The 18,756-nt window shown below is 39.9% G+C and overlaps 1 protein-coding gene across 14 annotated transcripts in view; it reads right to left on the bottom strand.

Annotated features, from left to right (window-relative positions):
* Positions 1 to 18,756, bottom strand: part of USP28 (ubiquitin specific peptidase 28) — a 59,378-nt gene that overhangs the window by 29,706 nt on the left and 10,916 nt on the right. For 13 of the 14 annotated variants that reach the window (XM_057749096.1, XM_057749103.1, XM_057749102.1 and 10 more), the window contains 4 exons: positions 14,429 to 14,506; positions 13,316 to 13,448; positions 6,220 to 6,325; positions 5,115 to 5,274 (listed from right to left, as the gene is read on the bottom strand). In XM_057749096.1, the coding sequence (XP_057605079.1) occupies positions 5,115 to 5,274; positions 6,220 to 6,325; positions 13,316 to 13,448; positions 14,429 to 14,506 (477 nt within the window). Of the gene's footprint in view, positions 1 to 4,673; positions 4,921 to 5,114; positions 5,275 to 6,219; positions 6,326 to 13,315; positions 13,449 to 14,428; positions 14,507 to 18,756 lie in introns of those variants that run through there. The other variant, XM_057749110.1, reaches the window with a different exon arrangement.

The following is an 18,756-nucleotide window of genomic DNA, read 5'->3' as shown; positions in this document are numbered from 1 at the left end:
GTGCATCTGTATAATAGATTATTATACAGGCATTAAAGTAACTGTAGAAACAATGTTTTCAGAAAATGGACAGCTACACAGTAAAAATGAATGATCAAGAGCTACCAGTATCAACACAGATGCATCTCAGAAACATTCTCTGTGAGAAAAGGTGTAGAAAAAGAGTATTATATTCTTTATATGAAGTTTAATCACATAAAACAACATGATACACTGTTTAGGGTCACATACACCTGTGGTTGTATTGTATCTGTGGTGAAGGCGGGGAGGGTATGATGGGCGATGAGTACAACAGGGACTTAATAGCACAGGAATTTGAAACATTTCTTTCTAAAGCTGGTAGTGAGTACAGCAGTGTTTACTATTCTCCACTTTGTCTTAAGTATGTATTTTAAGAAATTTTAACAGATATCTCTGGCTGGCAAAACTGAGGAAAGGAATTCCTTTTTATTTATTTTTCCAACTATGAATATCTTTTAAAAAGTTAATGTTTTAAAAAACCCCTTGTATGAATATAACTCCTCATCCCAACAAACGCCTCAAATGGAAACCTCCTCCAGCCCACAGACTGGAACTCTGAAAGCAGCATCCTGGGTGGACAACAGGCCTCGGCCGTCCCTCACTCCATCACAAGCTCTACTGGGATTCAGCCAATAGGAGCAGTGTACACCTAGACTGGGAACTTAAGTCAGGTTAGGCTGTGACAGCAAAGTTCCATCTGGAGCCAGGGCTGGAATGCTCAGCTCTACACGCAGCCCGCTCTCTTCTCTTCCCTCTTCCCGTCTACCTAGCTCATCTGCTCTCCTCCCTGTTTCATCCCTACTCTGCCGACTAACTTGTAACATGTTCCAGGACTTCTATTCCACCTCAAGAAAAATGGCTTTACATTCTCAAGTCCCTTTACTCCAATCTACCTCCTCACCTTCGCCAAAATCTGGCTTTCCCCAAAGATGCTATTCTTCTTAAAAACGACAACAGTGTGAGCTAATATTACTCACATTTCCCAAGCCAATATTGTCTTGACCCTCCAACATCTGCTTCTTTTCCTACAGTCTCTGTATCACTAATTACATCCTCCTCCTCCAGCCATCAAAGTTTAGAATGTCAGAATAACCTTTGACTCCTTTCCCTTCATTAACCATTTACATCCAGTAAGAAGTCCCTTGCACTCTGCCTCTGGGGCACTATTTTATTCATAACCACCTGCTCTCCATCAGTCCCTATCACCTGTTCTAATCAAACTCCCAACACTGGTCACCTGGATCATGGCACATGGTCTCTATGCCTCCAGAACCCCCTCTGTAGCAGTCTACTCTCCATATCTCCTCCTAACGATCTTTCTAATATGACCAAAATAAGGCTCCTGATTCACTGAAGACTGTCATATGGTGAGAGCTCTTCTGACTATCCCGAGTCTGCCATCCTTACTAGGTGACTTCGGTCAACACTCAATACACAAGACATCCTGTCAGCTCTGCCTTGGGAATAAATCAAGATTCCAACCTCTTCTCTACTTCTATGGCTAACAGTCTCATCCAGGCCAGACCGCCTCTCAGTGATGTCTGCAGTGGCCCCTTCACAGGTCTCTCCACTTGTATCCTCGCTCCCTCCATTCTGCTCTCCTCACAGTGGCCTGAGAAAGCCTTTTAAAACTTGAGTCGGGGACTTCCCTGGTGGCGCAGTGGTTAAGAATCCGTCTGCCAATGCAGGGGACACAGGTTTGATCCCTGGTCCGGGAAGATCCCACATGCCACGGAGCAACTATGCCTCTGCACCACAACTACTAAAGTCCGTGCGCCTAGAGCCTGTGCGCCACAACAAGAGAAGAGAAGCCACCGCAATAAGAAGCCCACATGCCGCAACAAAGAGTAGTCCCTGATCACTGCAAGTAGAGAAAGCCCGTCTGCAGCAATGAAGACACAACACAGTCAAAAAATTAATTACTTAAAAAAAAAGAAAAACAAACAAACAAACAAACATGAGTCAGAGTCTATTACTCCTCTGCTCAGAACCCTCATGACTCTCCACCTAACTGACAACAAAAGACAAATTACCTCTCCAACCCCACCTTCAATGACTGTCGCCTCCGCTGCTAGCACTCCAGCCACTCAGGACTCTGATGTCCTGTGAACACACCAAGCTCTCTCCCACCTTGGGGCCGTTGCTCAGTGCTCTCTCTCTTAACCACTGTCTCACCAGGGAAGTCCCCGACCCAAGTTTTAATTTAATTTTCCACTTAAGTGTCCTGAAGCACTGTAGGGAACGTCCCCCCTACAGCTGCCTGGCTCACTCCCTAGCCTGCTGTGTCCCGGGCACTTGCTCCAACCTCATCCCCTCTCTGGGCCTAAGCTAACGTCGTAGTTACGTTGGAAGCTGCTCCTGCCCCTCCCGCAGCAATTCCAACCCCCCTTACCCTGCTCTCTTCTATCACACCAACCACAGTTTAACTTATTATATAAACTAAGTAACTAGTTAGTTTTTCAACTATTTACTAATTCCTATGTATTGTTCCTTGTCTGTCTTGCCTCAAAAGAATCTAAATCCATAAGGGCAAGGCTCTATCTTGGTTTGATTCACTCCTATATCTCAAGGGCTTAGAACAGTGCTGGTCACAGAGCAGGTGTGCGATTCATATTTGCTGAGGGAACATAGGTACTTTTGTTCAGCCCAGGGACCCCGGCTTTCTGAGCACCTTACCTCTTGTGAGCTATCCCTCCACTCCACCTCTACACCCACATCCACACCCACGATATGTCAATACCTGAAACACTGCCAATCCTCAGATCATATATTCAGAAAACCCTCCTCGTGAACTATAACCTGTCTCCTGGCTCGTTTGTTCAATTACCCACAGGACACCGGTGCTTTGATGTCATCAGGAACCCAAGCAAATAGATATCTTTCCTGTCCTACCAGCCATTAGCTCCCTCCTGTCTTCATGTCTCCCTCTCCCCAGCTTTGATTCCATGGTCTCTGACCATCCTTCGTTAAATTCTCAAACTGCCCTTTTGTCCTTTCATCGTACCCAGCCAATCCTCCAACTTACATGAATTTAATTTTCCACTTAAGTGTTCTGAAGCACTGCTAAAAGAAGTCCCGATAAAACAGGACACAGTGATACCATTGTACATTTAAGGTCTACAACCTAAAGTAGACCTTCACATTTTCAGAAATCCTATTGTATTCTGGTGCCAACTGGTTTCCTGCTGTTTACAACAACTATTTTAAATTTTCACTCCCTTTAAAACCTGACTCTGCCACTTTTCCACTCTGCCTCAGAAAATGGCTGCCTATTTCAGAGGAAAAAAATGACTATTAGGAACTATTTCAGCTTTAATCTGCAGTCATCATTTCTTCCTTGTCCTCTCCCGTTACTCTCTTGTCCTCTTGCTGCTGGAGGCCAAACCCGCCCCACAGAGAGCCCACCTGCTCTCTGTCCTGTCCTCCCATGCTTCCTCAGAAACCTTTCTCAGTCACCCCTCCATCTGCTCTCTCTTCACCATCTCTCACAGGAAGGAAGTGAATCCAGGAAGGGGTCTTGGTTCTTTCCTTGAGACCAAGGAAAGAACTGACTGATGTTCCTAATTCCCCATGACCTTCCTACATCCTGTTCTCAACAGAGACCAGTGATCCTCTTAAAATGGAAGCAGGAACATAGCACTTGTTTGCTCCAAATTTTCCAATACTTTCCCACCTCGCATAATTCCTGAATCCTCACCATGACCCCAAGCTCCCCCTCCCCCGCCACCCCCACCCCCTCTCTGCCCTCATCGCTGTCTGCTCCCCTTTCCTGATCACTCAGTTCTAGCCTTCTTCCTATTTCTCAACTCCTGACCTGGATCTCTGTACTTGCCATCCCGTCTGCAGTGTTCTTGATGTAATTATAAGAAACGTTCTTAATGTAACTACAGGGCTCATTCCCTCGCCTAAGGCAGGCCTGTGCTCAGATGCCCACCGTAGCAGAAAGGCCATACCTAATCCCCCTATAAAACAGTATCCCTTCCCTCTCTAGCTGAACCCTTGCTAGTCCCTCCTGCCCTCATTCACTCATCTTTATAGCACTTATATATATATATATAAGTCTTTATAGCACCTGATATGTATTCTGTTTCCAGTCTGTCCCACTCTTTTCCAAGTAAACTCCACTGGAGTGAGGGCTTAGTTTTACCCATTGCTATTTCCCCAGTGCTAAAACAATCCAGGCATGGAGTAAGCTGAGGGAACCCATGGACTTCATGTGTGGAAATGGAGGATTCCATTTTTGGCAGAATAGCTGAGTCAGTGCCAAATACTGTGAGGGAGAAGCCTGCAGGGCAGGATCAAGTTCTGCGCCGCAGACATGTTAAAGTTAAGCGGCAACACGCTCCCCAGGGCAATTCACCCTCTAGCTTGGCTTTATCACCATCTACACGCTATCGATTCCCAGAACCATATCTGCAGCCCAGGTCTTTTTTACTGAACAACAGATTCACATAGATAACTGCCCACACGGTATCTCCACATGGACTCTCAAACTCAGCATGTATAAAACTAAATGAAATTCCACGGTTAACACTCACACATATCGTCCTCCTCCAGCGTCAAATGGCACTATCGTCCACCTGGTACCTCAAGCTAGAAACCCTGCAGTCTTTCTCAGCCCCTCCAGCTCACATCCCTACCCAGTCGCTTACCAAATCCTCTAGATCCGATCTCCTAAACACCTTGAGAACGCTTTGACTTCTCCCTTCCACGGCTTACGCCACTTTTCCATTCCAGGCCGCCATCATTTCCTTCCTGCCTGGTCCTTTATGATCGCCTCCCAAGGACTGATTTCTCCTTAGTAACTCTTGCTCTTCTGTAATATAGCGATCACTAAACGCTGATTCAAAACACCTCCTCAACCTATTTACAACCACAGAAAATTTTGTTTTCAGTACTGCCCAATTTAGACACCAGACCATCTAGGTCCCAAAACACATGAAAGCAACCAAGACACAATAATGCCACGGGGAAAACTCTCCAGTTTTATTTATCTGTCTCCATTTTTTTAAAGCTATGCTTCTCACATTTCAGTTTAATAAATTACAAAATTGTTTCCAAAAGACACAGCTGTCTCTTAAAAAATACCATACCTGAATAACGGCACTAAACCAACACGTATTGCCAACATTTTTCAGCCCAACTGGCCAACCATCAACTCGCCTCCAGTCATTGGGATTGGGATTTTCTCCCCAAACTTCACAGCGTTTTCTCTTTGAGCGTTTAGTTTCTGCAGAGGTTGCCTCGTGCATCCTATATTGTGCCAATATACCACACATCAAAAAAGAAAAGAGTTACACAATAATATACTATATGGAGGAGGTAGGTTACCTTTTGTAGGTAATTCAAAATGCCAGATAAACTATTTACAGGGTAATCACTGGTTATATAATAACTATAAAGTTGTACCATAAGTGAAAAGTAAGGTTTAAACACAGAGTTGTTAATCTTTCCATAACAAAGACTATTGCTAATAAGGTCCCTGATGAGACTGAGTTGAGACTCAGGACTATTTATGGCTACCATATTAACAGTTTTATATTTCAACAATAGTGCCTCATCTCAGACCTTGCCATTGAAAGAGGCAAGAGAGACACTCTGCTAAAGATAAGAGCCTCCAAATTGCTTAGCACACAAACCATGGCCCTAGTTTCCCCAAAAGAAACGACTTAGCAGTATGAGGGGATAAACGTGTCTGGAAACTGATAAGCCACCACTGCTCACCACTGGGCATTTGTGAACAACACCAGACAATCACCAACTCAGTACCAAATCAAAAATTACAACCCCCCAGTCACTTCTGAGACAGGGGAGCTGAGTGATAACTTTCATTTTCAAATAGCCAACAACATAACCCTCAACGCTTACAAAGGCTCAGAGTTTATACAGAGAATACATATTTATCAGATACTTGCATTAGATGGGTAGTACCCCCCCACCCCCCCCCTAGTAATTGTGAATTATGAAAACTTGCAGGCTCTGCTCAACTCAAAGACCACAGACTGCAATAAAACCCTTATCATATTCAGCTTCTTCAAAAGTGAACCAAAAAGTAAGCTAATGTGAATTTAAATTTTCTCATGAAAAAAATTTCATATAGGTGTAACTGAAGAAGCCTGGCAGATCTGTTTCACAGGGATACTGCCTTTGATCTACACACTAATGTGTGGCACAAAGATAATAAATTCAATCAATAACCTGTTAAGATCTCTTCCATCAGCTTGAATTGTGGGGGGCTCCAGCAGACTCAAAGCGATGGCCGCCTGAAGGTCATCTTTGCTATCGTGAGTAAGGTCTATTACTTCTGTAAGATAAACAGAAATGTAATTAGCCTACATGCAGGAAGCATTGCTTTTCTGTCTCTATTGCAGGAAAAAAGGTAAAGGCATTCACAAAATTAGATACACTCCCTAGCTCTCAACACAGTGGCTCATCTGTGCAAAAACAACTTTATTACTCTATGCTAGAGTCAAATGAATAACTTACAGCTACACTGTAACCTTAAGATTAGCTAATGGTACAGTAATAACTAGCTACTAAAATGAAATGAATCAAATACACTCTTCTGCAGTCTTACTTCACAAAGTCAGAAATAGGTTCTGTAGGTTAAATAAATCTCTTATCATTGTAAAACACCAGCTAAAAGTTGAACATTCAAAGAATGAGTATTTTCAATCTCACACAAACTACCCTAGAAAATAGAGAATATACTCCTCAGCTCTTTTTATGAAGTCAGCATAACACCTTGGTATACCACAAACCCATCAAGAACAGTAAGAGAAAGGAAAAATGACAAACTCATGCATGATCACAGATGCAAAAAGCCTAAATGTAAGAAAATAGAACCCTGCTAACACACCAAAAAAGATTATATATTAAGACCAAGCTGAGTTCACTCTAGGAATGAAATACTGAGTTAATATTAGAAAATAAACCAGTAAAGTCCACTATCTTAACAGTTAAAGGAAAAAAAAGGATGATCACCCTAATAAATACAGAAAAAGGATTTGATAACATTCAACCCCCATTAAGAAATTAAAAACTCCAAGCCAAGTAGGAAGAGAAAAGAATATTTTTAGACTGAGAAAGAATATACATGGAAAGCCCAAAGAAAACTTTATACTTAATCACGAAATGTTAAACACATTTCCTTTAAAACCAAGACTAAGACAAAGATATCTGTCATGAGGGCTTTTATTCACCATGGTCCTGAAAGTTCCCGGCAGTGTGATAACAAAATAAAGTTTTTAAAAACAATAAAGGTTGCAAAATAAGAAACAAAAGTGTCATAACTCACAGATAATGATCACCGACAAGGGAAACCCAAAATAATCTACAGAAAATAGCTATAATTAATAAGAGGTGGTTAGATAAAAGATCAATGTACGAAAGTTAAATGAATTTAATACGTGAGCCATGAAATAATTTATAAAGAGAAAACCCACAAAGAACACAAAACTAATAATCAAGACCTCGTGCTACCAGCATAAGAATACATGTATGGATCCATGGAACGGAATAAGGGGGACTGAACTGACAGCCCAGGAATAAACTTCAAGTTATAGTCAACTGGTTTTCAACACAGGTACCAAGACAATTCAGTAGGGAAAGAGTATCTTTTCAACAAATCGTGCTGGGACAATTGGATATCCACACACAAAAGAATGGCTTTTAACCTCTCCCTCACATCATGTACAAAAATGAACTCAAAGTGAATCAAGCCTTCAAGAGAAGAGCTAAAACCACAAAAACTCTCAGAAGAAATCCGGTGTAGATCTTCATGACCTTGGATTAGACAATGGCATCTTCAAGATGACACTCACCGCACAAGCAGTCAAAGAAAAAACTGGACAAATTTGACAATCATCAAATAAAAATCTTTGGGCTTCAAAGGACACCATCAGGATAGTGAAAAGACAACCCACAGAATGAGAGAAAATTTTTGCAAATCACTTATCTGGTAAGGGACCTATATACAGAATATATAAAGAACTCCTGCAACTGAATAATAAAAAGACAAACAGCCCAACTTTAAAAATGGGCAAAGAATTTCCACAGACATTTCTCCAAAAAAGATACACAAATGGCCACAAGCACATGGAAAGATGTTCCCCATCATTAGCCATTAAGGAAATGCAAACCAAAACCATAATGAGGTTAACATTTCACACCCACTTGGATGGCTAAACAACAAGTGTTGATAAAGATGCAGAGAAGTTAGAACCTTGTGTATTGTTTGCGAGAATGTAAAACTGGTGCAGCTGCTGTGGAGGTGAAAAGAATGGAGTTTGGCAGTTCCTCAAAAACTTAAACACAGAAAGCTTCATGACATTGATTTCTTGGATTATGACACCAAAAGTATAAACAACAAAAATCAACAAATGAGACTAAATCAAACTTACAAGCTTTAAAGCATGAAAGGACACAATCAAAAGAGTGAAAAGACAACCTACAGAATGGTAGAAAACATTTGCCAATCATATATCTGATAAAGGGTTAATATCGAGACTATATGAAGAACTCCTACAACTCAACAACAACAAAAAATCAACTAATCTGATTTTTAAAATGGGCAAAAGACTTGAATAGACGTTTCTCCAAAGATGATGTAATATGGAATAACAGGCATATAGAAAACATGCTCAGTGTCACTAATCACCAGATAAAACGCAAATCAAAACCACAGTGAGATATCACCTCACATTTGTTAGAGTGGCTATCAAAAAAAAAAAAGCCCAGAAAATAACAAGTATTGGTGAGAATGTGGAGAAATTAGAACACTTTTGCACTGTTGGAGGGATTATAAAATGGTGCAAATGCTATGGGAAACAGTATGGAGGTTCCTCAATAAATTAAAAGCAGAACTACCATATGATCTAGCAATCTCATTTCTGGGAATATCCAAAATAAAAAAGCCACAGTCTCAAAGATATATTTGCACATCCAAGTCTAAATGGCACTGCTCACAAGGGCCAAGAGGTGGGAGCAACCCAAATATCCATTGATGGAGAAATGGATAAACAAAATTTGGTACATACATACGATGGAATATTATTCAACCTTAAATAGAGAGGAAACATGCTATACGCTGAATGAACTCTTAAGGCATTATGCTAAGCGAAATAAGCCAGTCACAAAAGGACAAATACTGTATGATTCCAGTTACACAAGGTAGTTAGTCAAAATCATAGAAAACAGAAAGCAGAATGGTGGTTGCCAGGAGCTGGGGGAGGGGGTAATGGGGAGTTATTGTTTAATGGGTACAGAGTTTCAGTCCTGCAGGACGAAAAGAGAGTTCTGGAGATGGATGGTGGTGATGGCTGCACAAGGACATGATTGTACATAATATCACTGAACTGTACACTTAAAGATGATTATGATAGTAACGTTTGTTATGGGTATTTTACCATAATAAAAAAAATTGAAAAGAAAAGAAAATGAAATCCCGCCACATGCCATCGCATGGATGAACACTGAGGACATTATGTTAGGTGAAATAAGCCAGTCACAAAAAATAAATACTGTATGATTCCACTTAAATGAGGTATCTAAAGTAGTCAAAGTCTTAGAAACAGTAAGTATAAGGCTGTTACTGGGGGGCAGGGAGGGAGAAAAGGGCTGTTTAACGGGAACAAAGTTTCAGACTTATATGATGAAAAAGTTCTGGAGATCTTCTACACAATAATGTGAACATACTTAACACTGCTGAACTGTACACTTAAAAATGGTTAAAATGTAAATTTTATGTTAATGTGTTTTTTACCACAATTTTAAAAAAAGAATTCTAACTAATAAATTATGAAGTAATGATAGATGAAATATTACCACTTTGAAATCTCCAATAAAATAAAGAATCTAAGCAATAATCACCAATGGGGGCTGGAAACACTAGGTGGGGGATTTTATGTTAAATGAATCAAGCTGACAATCTGAACACACTAACAATTGTAACAACACAAAAAGAGGATGGCCAGACAGTATTTGCTTCTTGATGCAACAAAATAGAAGAAATACACCCAACACTACCTATGACACTGGCAGCCAGATAAGCATCTAAATGAATAGGAAAGACAGAGGACACAAAAATCCATTAAAGGACACCCCAGGAATGCCATCAGCAAATCCCAGAATGTGTGAAACATGACAGAATAAAGGACTTTATTTCTTTGAACACTAAATCGCAAGGAAAAAAGAGAGGGGGAATTTACAGATAAAAGGGATCTTTAAAAACTTTTCAAATATTTTAATGTTTTAATTTTATGTGGATCTCTATTCTCACAAACCAACTATAAACATATTGTTAATGAGACAAGCAGGGAAATTTCTATAATGGTATTTGATGAGATTAAGAAATTGCTATTAATTTTTAAGTGTGATAATGTTGCAATTATGAAAAAAAAGAGTTATCTTTTAGAATTTTTTTTTTAAGGTTAAACACGGAATTGTTATATGACCTAGCAATTCCACTTCTAGGTATATACCCTAAAGAATTAAAAATAGATACTCAATGAAACAGAATGGAAAACATGAAAATCTGATATAACAAAGAGCTAATACTGCAGATCAGTGGGTAAGTACAACTTTTTCAATACAAGGGTCCTGGGCTAACTGAGTAGCTGGGGGAAGGGGAGGGGGTGGATCTAACTATATTTCCATCTTACGCCTTACCAAAATAACCCATTTCAGATGAATCGAAGATTTAAATGTGAAATGCAAAACATTACAATTCTAGAAGAAAATATAACAGAATGTCCTGTGACTTCACGGAATAGGAATTCTTAAACAAAAAGCACAAACCATAGCAGAATACTAACAAATGAAAGCTATTTATTAGTTCATCACCACAGTGGAAAAACACAGTCATCAACAAGAAGATATCTGCAATGCCCAAGTCCAGAAAAAGGGGTTACTATCAAGAATATAAGGTCATTATCAATAAGAACATCAAGAACCAATATAAAGAGGCAAACCAAAACCAGCAGAACACTACCAAATGTAAAATAGATAGCTAGTGGGAAACTGCTGCATAACACAGGGAGATCAACTCAATGATGGGTGATGACTTAGAGGGATGGGATAGGGAGGGTGGGAAGGAGTCGTGGGAGGGAAGGGATATGGGGATATACATATAAATACAGCTGATTCACTTTGTTGTACAGCAGAAACTGGCACAACAGTGCAAAGCATTTATATTCAAAGAGCTTAGAAAAAATAAGAAAATTAAAATTAAAAAGCAAAACAAAAACCAGCAGAAGACATGAAGAGAAATTTCACACAAGGAAACATGAATGATCAAAAGGAAAAAGATGCTCAGTCTTGTTATTTAATTTTTTAAAATTCTAATTAAAAACAAGATTATCTTTTCATAACAAAAAGACAGTCAACGATTTTACAATCCAACAAATTTGAGAGCAAGAGTTACTCTCAAACCCTGTTAGTGGGAGTATTAATAGGTAAAAAAATCATTTTGGAAAATAATGTCACTAATAATATAATACCTACTAAGTTGAAGATGAGCATATCTTAATACTCACAAATTACACTGCTAGGTATATACACTAAAGAAACTCTTGGGGACCTCCCTGGTGGCGCAATGGTTAAGAATCTGCCTGCCAATGCAGGGGACACAGGTTCGAGCCCTAGTCCGGGAAGATACCACATGCCACAGTAACTAAGCCCGTGCACCACAACTACTGAGCCTGTGCTCTAGAGCCTGCAAGCCACAACTATTGAGCCCATGTGCCACAACTACTGAAGCCCATGTGCCTAGAGGCTGTGCTCCCCAACAAGAGAAGCCACCACCATGAGAAGCCCACACACCACAACTAAGAGTAGCCCCTGCTCCTGGCAACTAGAGAAAGCCTGCGTACAGCAATGAAGACCCAACACAGCCAATAAATAATAAATTAAAAAAAAAACTCTCACATATGTGCACAAGAAATGTGAATTAAAACAGCTCATAGCAGCCTTGTTTATAATAGCAAAAAAATTCAGAACAACCCCAAAATCAATCAACAAATTCAATTCTGTTGTATTTTCAGACCAAGAAAAACTACACATCAGTGAAAAGAAATAACTACAAGAACAACCAACATGGATGCATCTCAAAAAGTAAAATGTGGATTGAAAAAAGTCACTACATGCACCAAAAGACAAGAATATTCACAGCAGCATTATTCAGAATAGCTCAAAATTGCAAACAGCCCAAATATCCATTAACACCACCTGACCCAGCTGATGGATCCCTCCTCCTAGAAGCCTCTTTGGCCTCCAGGGTACCACTGTCCTGGTCTTCCTCCTACTCCCCTGCATACTCCTCACCATCACTCCCACCCCACACCCCTAGACATCTCAACACTGTAAGTACCTGCTGCTGAGTCACTGAACCCTTTCTCTTTTCTACACCCACTCCCTCAGAGAGCTCATCCCTTCTCATAACTTTATGTACCATTTACAGGTATGATTCCAAGTTTTATCCATCTCCAGCCCAGACCTCTCCCCTGAGCTATATACTTGGGCCTCCACAGCCTTTTTGATGCTCCACTTGGATGTCTAACAGGCATCTCAAACTTAATATTGCCCAAACCAATCTCTTCATTTTCCGCCCCAAATCTGCTCCATCTGCAGTTATTCCCACGTCAGTTAAGTGCAACTCCATCCTTTTAGCTGCTTAGGAAAAAAACCTGGAGTCATCTTTAACCCCTCTTTCTTTCACGACCCTCATCTCCTTTGTAAGCAAATCCTCTACAGCAAGCACCTGTCACGCTTCCACCACTGCATGCTGGCTCGCGCAGCATTCATCTGCAATAGCTTCCTGAGTGGTCCTGGGCTCCCAGCTCTGCCGTATGCTTGCTACTCCCTCCCACACATTCCGGTCTCAACACAGCAGTCAGGATGATCTTTAGAAAATGGGAACCAGTTTACAGCATTCCTGTGCACCAGACTCTCCAATGGCTACTCCTCTACTGCTGAGTAAAAGCCAAGCAGCTAAGAAGGCTCCGCAAGATCCCCCTCCCATTTGTTTCCTCAATGGCCTCATCTTTCACAAAGCAGCAATTCTTGTTTCTTTTGTTCATCTCCAGTGCCTAAAAGAGTGCTTGGCACATAACAGGGGCTCATTAAATAAGTGCTGAATGAATGGAACCATTTAAGTGCTGAGAATTGTGCCTGGCACCTCAGTAATTAGCCATTATTACCATTATTTCCGAAGGGTTGATGTGATGGAAAGGACACACATAAACTCATCTCTTATTTTCTGCTAGTTCAGAGCGGAACCAAGGCAGGATATACCTACTTGCTAATTCTTCTTTGTTGGCAGCGCTCCCCTCTACTTCAGATGGTTCTGTAGCAGCAGTCTCTTGGCTGGGCTCTTTAACTCTTTCATCAGTGAGAAGGCTGACTGCCTGGGTGATGTCACCATTACTGGCCTAAGGGGAGGAAAAATTTCCAAAGTAAAGCATCGCAGCATTTAATATAAGAAGCAAGTTAGTTGGGGGTTATAACTCTTACTACCCTGGTGACATACTGAATAAGTCTAGGCATAATGCTAGGGTATAAAGTGGGAAACAGAGTACAGGGGGGGACAGTAAGTCTACTATGCTTAAAGCATTGCTATTAAACTCCTAGTTACCGGAAGGTAGTTGCCATGCTCTGACTTCCCACAACACGCAAACAAGAATGAAGCCTCACTGCTTTGGATACTACTCTGCCTAATTTCACACAACAGCTAACGCATGGTGTATCAAAACGGGGGCTGGCGATTCACACAGAGATTCTAAATGAAGTCAGCCCCTACAATAAAGGTGCCAGTTACCATATTCTGTAGTGGTGAATATACTTCTATCTCTTTTTAACTTTTTAAACTTTTCTTAGGAAAAAATTCTAACATACACAACAGGAGAGGGAATATATAATTGAACCCCAACGTGCGTCTCACTCAGCTTTGACAATTACCGAGTCATGCTCAGTCTTATCTGCTCTGCCTCCCCTCCCCCAGAGCATCTGAAGCAAATCCTAAGCATCCTGTCATTTCATCAGTCAACATTTCAGAATTTATCTTTTCAAAAACATGTATAACCCACAATGCTATCCTCACACAAATAACCAGTTCAACTTTCCCTGGCTCAGGCATGTTTTAGTTTGAATCAGGATCCAGCAAAGGTCCATGCAGTGTGGGTAGTTGACATGTATCTCTGTAGGGTTCCCCACACTGTGAATCTCTCCGACCCTCAACTTCTTCCTGCTCTTATAACTTACATGTTGAAGATACTGGGTCATTAGACCTCTAGAACTCCTGTTCCTATATGTATGCACTTTCATTCTGGTATAAAAATAGCTTGAACTGACATAAATATAATACGAACAACTGTTTTAAAACCTGTTGACTAACAGAGGCCTTGAAACTAACCTTCAGAGCTTCATGAAGAAAAGAAGGGTCCTGAATGCCTGTGATTTCTCTCAGTTGATTTAACAGCATTTGGCAGCTCTATATTTGAGAAACAAAAAGAACATAGACATGTGTCAATCAGAAAGTAAACCTGGATATATTTAAAGAATAGACACAAGCATCTTGGGTAACGAGCTTGACACTTGCATTTTTTACTTTAAAAAACCAACAAGCTCCAAGCAACAAAGTATTGACTGTTAGACACATTCTGAAATGCCAATGTATTACTCTTTTACTCTTTTAAAAGCTTAATCATGGAAAATGCTTTTGGCACTTGTGGAAGAAATATGAGTAAATAGTAAAGCTACAAATACATAAAACATTTAAGTGTAATATTCTATCCTTAATGGACGCTTAAAGTGCCTTAGGCTTCTCTCTGTGGGCCCTATGTAAGTAGGTCATTATAAGGAGTCCAGAGAGTTTGCATCGATGTGAAGATGTGCTATTTTAAGCTTCACTAAACACGCCATTTGGGTGTGTCATTTTTCACTGACAATAAGTTTCCAATCATGTAATTAACAAACGATACCACCAATGTCATATTTGAAACTAGGTTTGACTGCATAAAAAGTACAGATAAAGCTAGAATTTTCTGAATTATAAATAAAATGCCAGAGGGAATAAAGTATGGAATGTTTTCTCTTCATTAATCTGAATCATGGAAAAAACTTCCTTATTAACTTCCAGCTACAAGATCAGCTTATAACCCTTTTCAGCCTTAAGGTCTTCAACTCAGCATTTTATCCTGTTTTGCATAAAGACAAAAGTTAACACAAAACACCTATTTACAAGTAAGCTCAATTTAAACAACTGGCTGGAGCAAGTGAAGACAGTGATCTTACAGATGAATACTGAAAACAAAATAGTTCAAATTTAAGCCAGCGAGAAGAAACCTAATTTACACCATTCTTAAGGTTATCCTAGAATGAAGCCCAGATTCAACACCTGATGCACGACCATTAACTATCTTTCAGTTAGTACTATGTGTCCAAGAGGCAGTCTAGTTCACTGCCAGCTGTAATAGAAACAGTATCCTCTGTTCTTCAACAGCTGAGAGCCCAATGCAACAACTCAAGTATCACACCACTAGAAATAACAAACTGAAACACCTCTCTGTACAGCCCTCGGAAAAGCGTCAACAGTCTTTCTGTTCTAGTCACAAGCCATCGTCATAGGCTTGAAATGGAACCCTACCCTGCTGAGCCCAGCAGTCCTGGAGGCTGTGAGTCTGTCAAAGGCAGTCACTGCCTGGGCACTGGGAAAGTGACTCTCACACTAAGAGGTGTCCAGATTTAACCTTGGAAAACACTGAAAACACAGCATATGATTTTTAGAGAAATAAAGTATGAAAAAGTTTGTTTCCAAAGGAATTTTAATTCTACTGATTGTATTATGTAAAAGTGTGTGAATCTATATAGCTCAATCATAACCAATTTTCTAAAAAATCCAAATCCATGTACCCCAAAAAGGGTGGAATAAAAGGAAGAGAAAATGGATTGCACATCAGCCCTGAACTGGAACCAAGAAGGTAACAGTCAGATAGACAATCGCATCTTCACCTCAAATTATTCTGTGTACCAACTGATGCAGGAGTTACAGAAGACAACCCCAGTTAAAATAATAGCTGACACACACTGCTTATTTTTAGCCAGGTGCTGCTCAAAACACTTCATAAATGTTAACTCTTTTAACCCTCATAACAAACCTGTGAGATAGACACTGCGCCCAATTTGACAGAAAACTGAGGCATAGAGAGGTTAAGTAACTTACACAAAGTTACTGCTAGTAAGGGGTGTAGCTGGGATTTTACCCCAGGCCGCCTGACTCCAGGCTCTGCAATCTAACCTCTATGCCATGCTATAACTGAGAAAACAAAGAAAACAGGCAAGAATACCTATTTAATGCAAAACAATGCAAACATTTTATTCTTATATTTTGACCTTGATCTCTGCATCTTAATAAGTTTCCTATTTTTATTTTAGCTGCCTTTATATAATCACAATATTGATTACTTAACAGTACAATCAGTTCTAAATAAGCTATCATCAGAAAGCAGGAAGGTAAACACTATACTGGACTGAATCTAAGGTGCCATCAGTTAGAAGAAGCACCATCATCTTGTGTACCACCAAAGAGAGAAACTGCTGCCACTTAAACCATGACACAATGTCTTCACGACAGTGCTAGGAGACACATGAATCGGTGACATCAGCTTCTTGCAGCTCCAAAATGTCTCATTTATGTTGAGAAATAGAGCAATTCACCCTGCTTCCAGGTGCACTGCCTGGCATGCAATAGGTAATTCTTTTGCATATTTCTCAGCAACAACAAAAAAAGCTTGAAACACCCATAGTATCTTCCTTTCTGAGGTCCCATAATGTACTTGATTGTAGCTTTGCAAGAAAATTTGAAACTGCAATCATTCCTCCAAAGACAAATATTTTATTTCACATAAAATCAAATCTGTACCCTGCTGTTCTGTTTCTACGCCTTTCTTCATAGTTTCTTTCATTTCAATGTTGAATCACAGTGTGGTCTTTTTAAAGCTGTTTTAAACAGCAAGTAAACTAACTGTACGGTACCAACAGTGCATAAAGCTTGACTGCCATGATGGCAGGAACAGCTATGACCACGCCCAAACACATGCAGGCTATGATAACTGCACCACACGTGTTACTTGGATGACAGTATATGTAAGCAGCATCTTCATTTCAGAGATCTCAGAATGCCACATAAATGCTAATCCACAAAATGCGGTATTCAAATGAGAAATCACTTACTAACTATTACAGTTGGCCGTGGGTTAAAGTCCCACGCCTGTCTCCACTTTGTAACAGGCAGCAGTGGACATTAATTAACACATCTAGAATAATACACTCAGGAAAGGAAAATAAACTCATAGTTTCCTGCTTTTAAAAGCTATCGGGCAGAGATGACAACTACGTAAAATCATTTTGTACAGCACCGAGGACAACATTACATTCATCTTACCTCCTTCAAGAACTCTGGTCCCTTACTACTCTCTCCCCTTTCTAACCTCCCATGTTGAGGGAACGAATGTGCCTGTGAAGGAATAGGACTTACTGTCTTTACCTGGTATTTTTCACCATGTGGTTGTCTAATTGTTTTAAAGGTGAAATTCCTGCCCTCCCACCTCCCTGCCTCCTTAAAGGCAAGAATCACACAAACACACTACCTAATCTGAATTACCCACAGGACAGGGCTGTTAACAACTGTAAGTGACACTCATGGAAAGCCTTTTTGTCGGAACCTTAGATGCCTCACACATACACGTAATCCTTGGAACAACCCTAAAGAAGTTAAGAATCATTATCTTCATTGTGCAAATCAGAAAACTAAAGTTTATAAAACCTATTTTGTTATTGACTGTCTTGAATTAAAAGATTAATCAAAGCAACTCTTAAGAGTCTGAATAACAAATTTCACAAGGGTTAAGCTATGCTATTGACAAACATCAGCAACTGCTATGATATGACCCAGTCTTATCAATATTTAGGTAAACCTAAATTCTCAGTAGCACCTACCACCCACATCCTGATCAGTACTATACATGACATGTTAATTTCACAACAGACAAGCTAAGCTCATTAGGATCCTACCGTATTACTAACTCACAGTTTCTCTCTGAACTTTACAGGAAGCTGATTTAAATATTAACTTCACCCTGACTATGATGCTACACATAAGGTACACACCCAACAGGAGACAAGACAAAACCTGTGCTCTAGTCATAATGAAGTCACATAACTGGCAAGAGCCAACACGTTTGCATTTCCTTAGCTAAATACACATTATTTTCATAAAACAAAGAGTACTCTCTTTTCTTGCCCAGAGGCAGTGAAGAAAGACAGGCACTCACAAATCTCTAGAAAGAAGGAACTCAAGCTTTCCGACCTCAACTACTCCATTGTTTTGGTGCAAAACTTCTCAGAACTAAGGTTTTCTTAAAGCAAAGACAATAACTCACCTCAAAATACGCAATAAACAGGATTAGTTACAAAGTAAAAGCATTAAACTAGGAAGTTTTTGTAATAAACAACTGGCCTAATCATACTGCAACTAAATTAAAACTCTTTGATCAGCAAATTAGTGAGATTACTAATCTCACAATCTTCAAAATACCCAGTTTAGCACTGTGATGAGTTGCTTTCTAGATTATTCCATTCCTTCAAACACGGATGCTATTTTCATCATTCTGATGCACACATTTTCTGATCTCAATTGTCTATTTTTACAGACATTTCTAAATTTAAAACTAAGCAAATAAT

Source organism: Hippopotamus amphibius, chromosome 9, assembly GCF_030028045.1.
Source record: "Hippopotamus amphibius kiboko isolate mHipAmp2 chromosome 9, mHipAmp2.hap2, whole genome shotgun sequence".
Taxonomy (NCBI): Eukaryota; Metazoa; Chordata; class Mammalia; order Artiodactyla; family Hippopotamidae; genus Hippopotamus; species Hippopotamus amphibius.
Note: the sequence above shows the minus strand (reverse complement) of the source record. Positions and strands in the feature narration are given on the sequence as shown.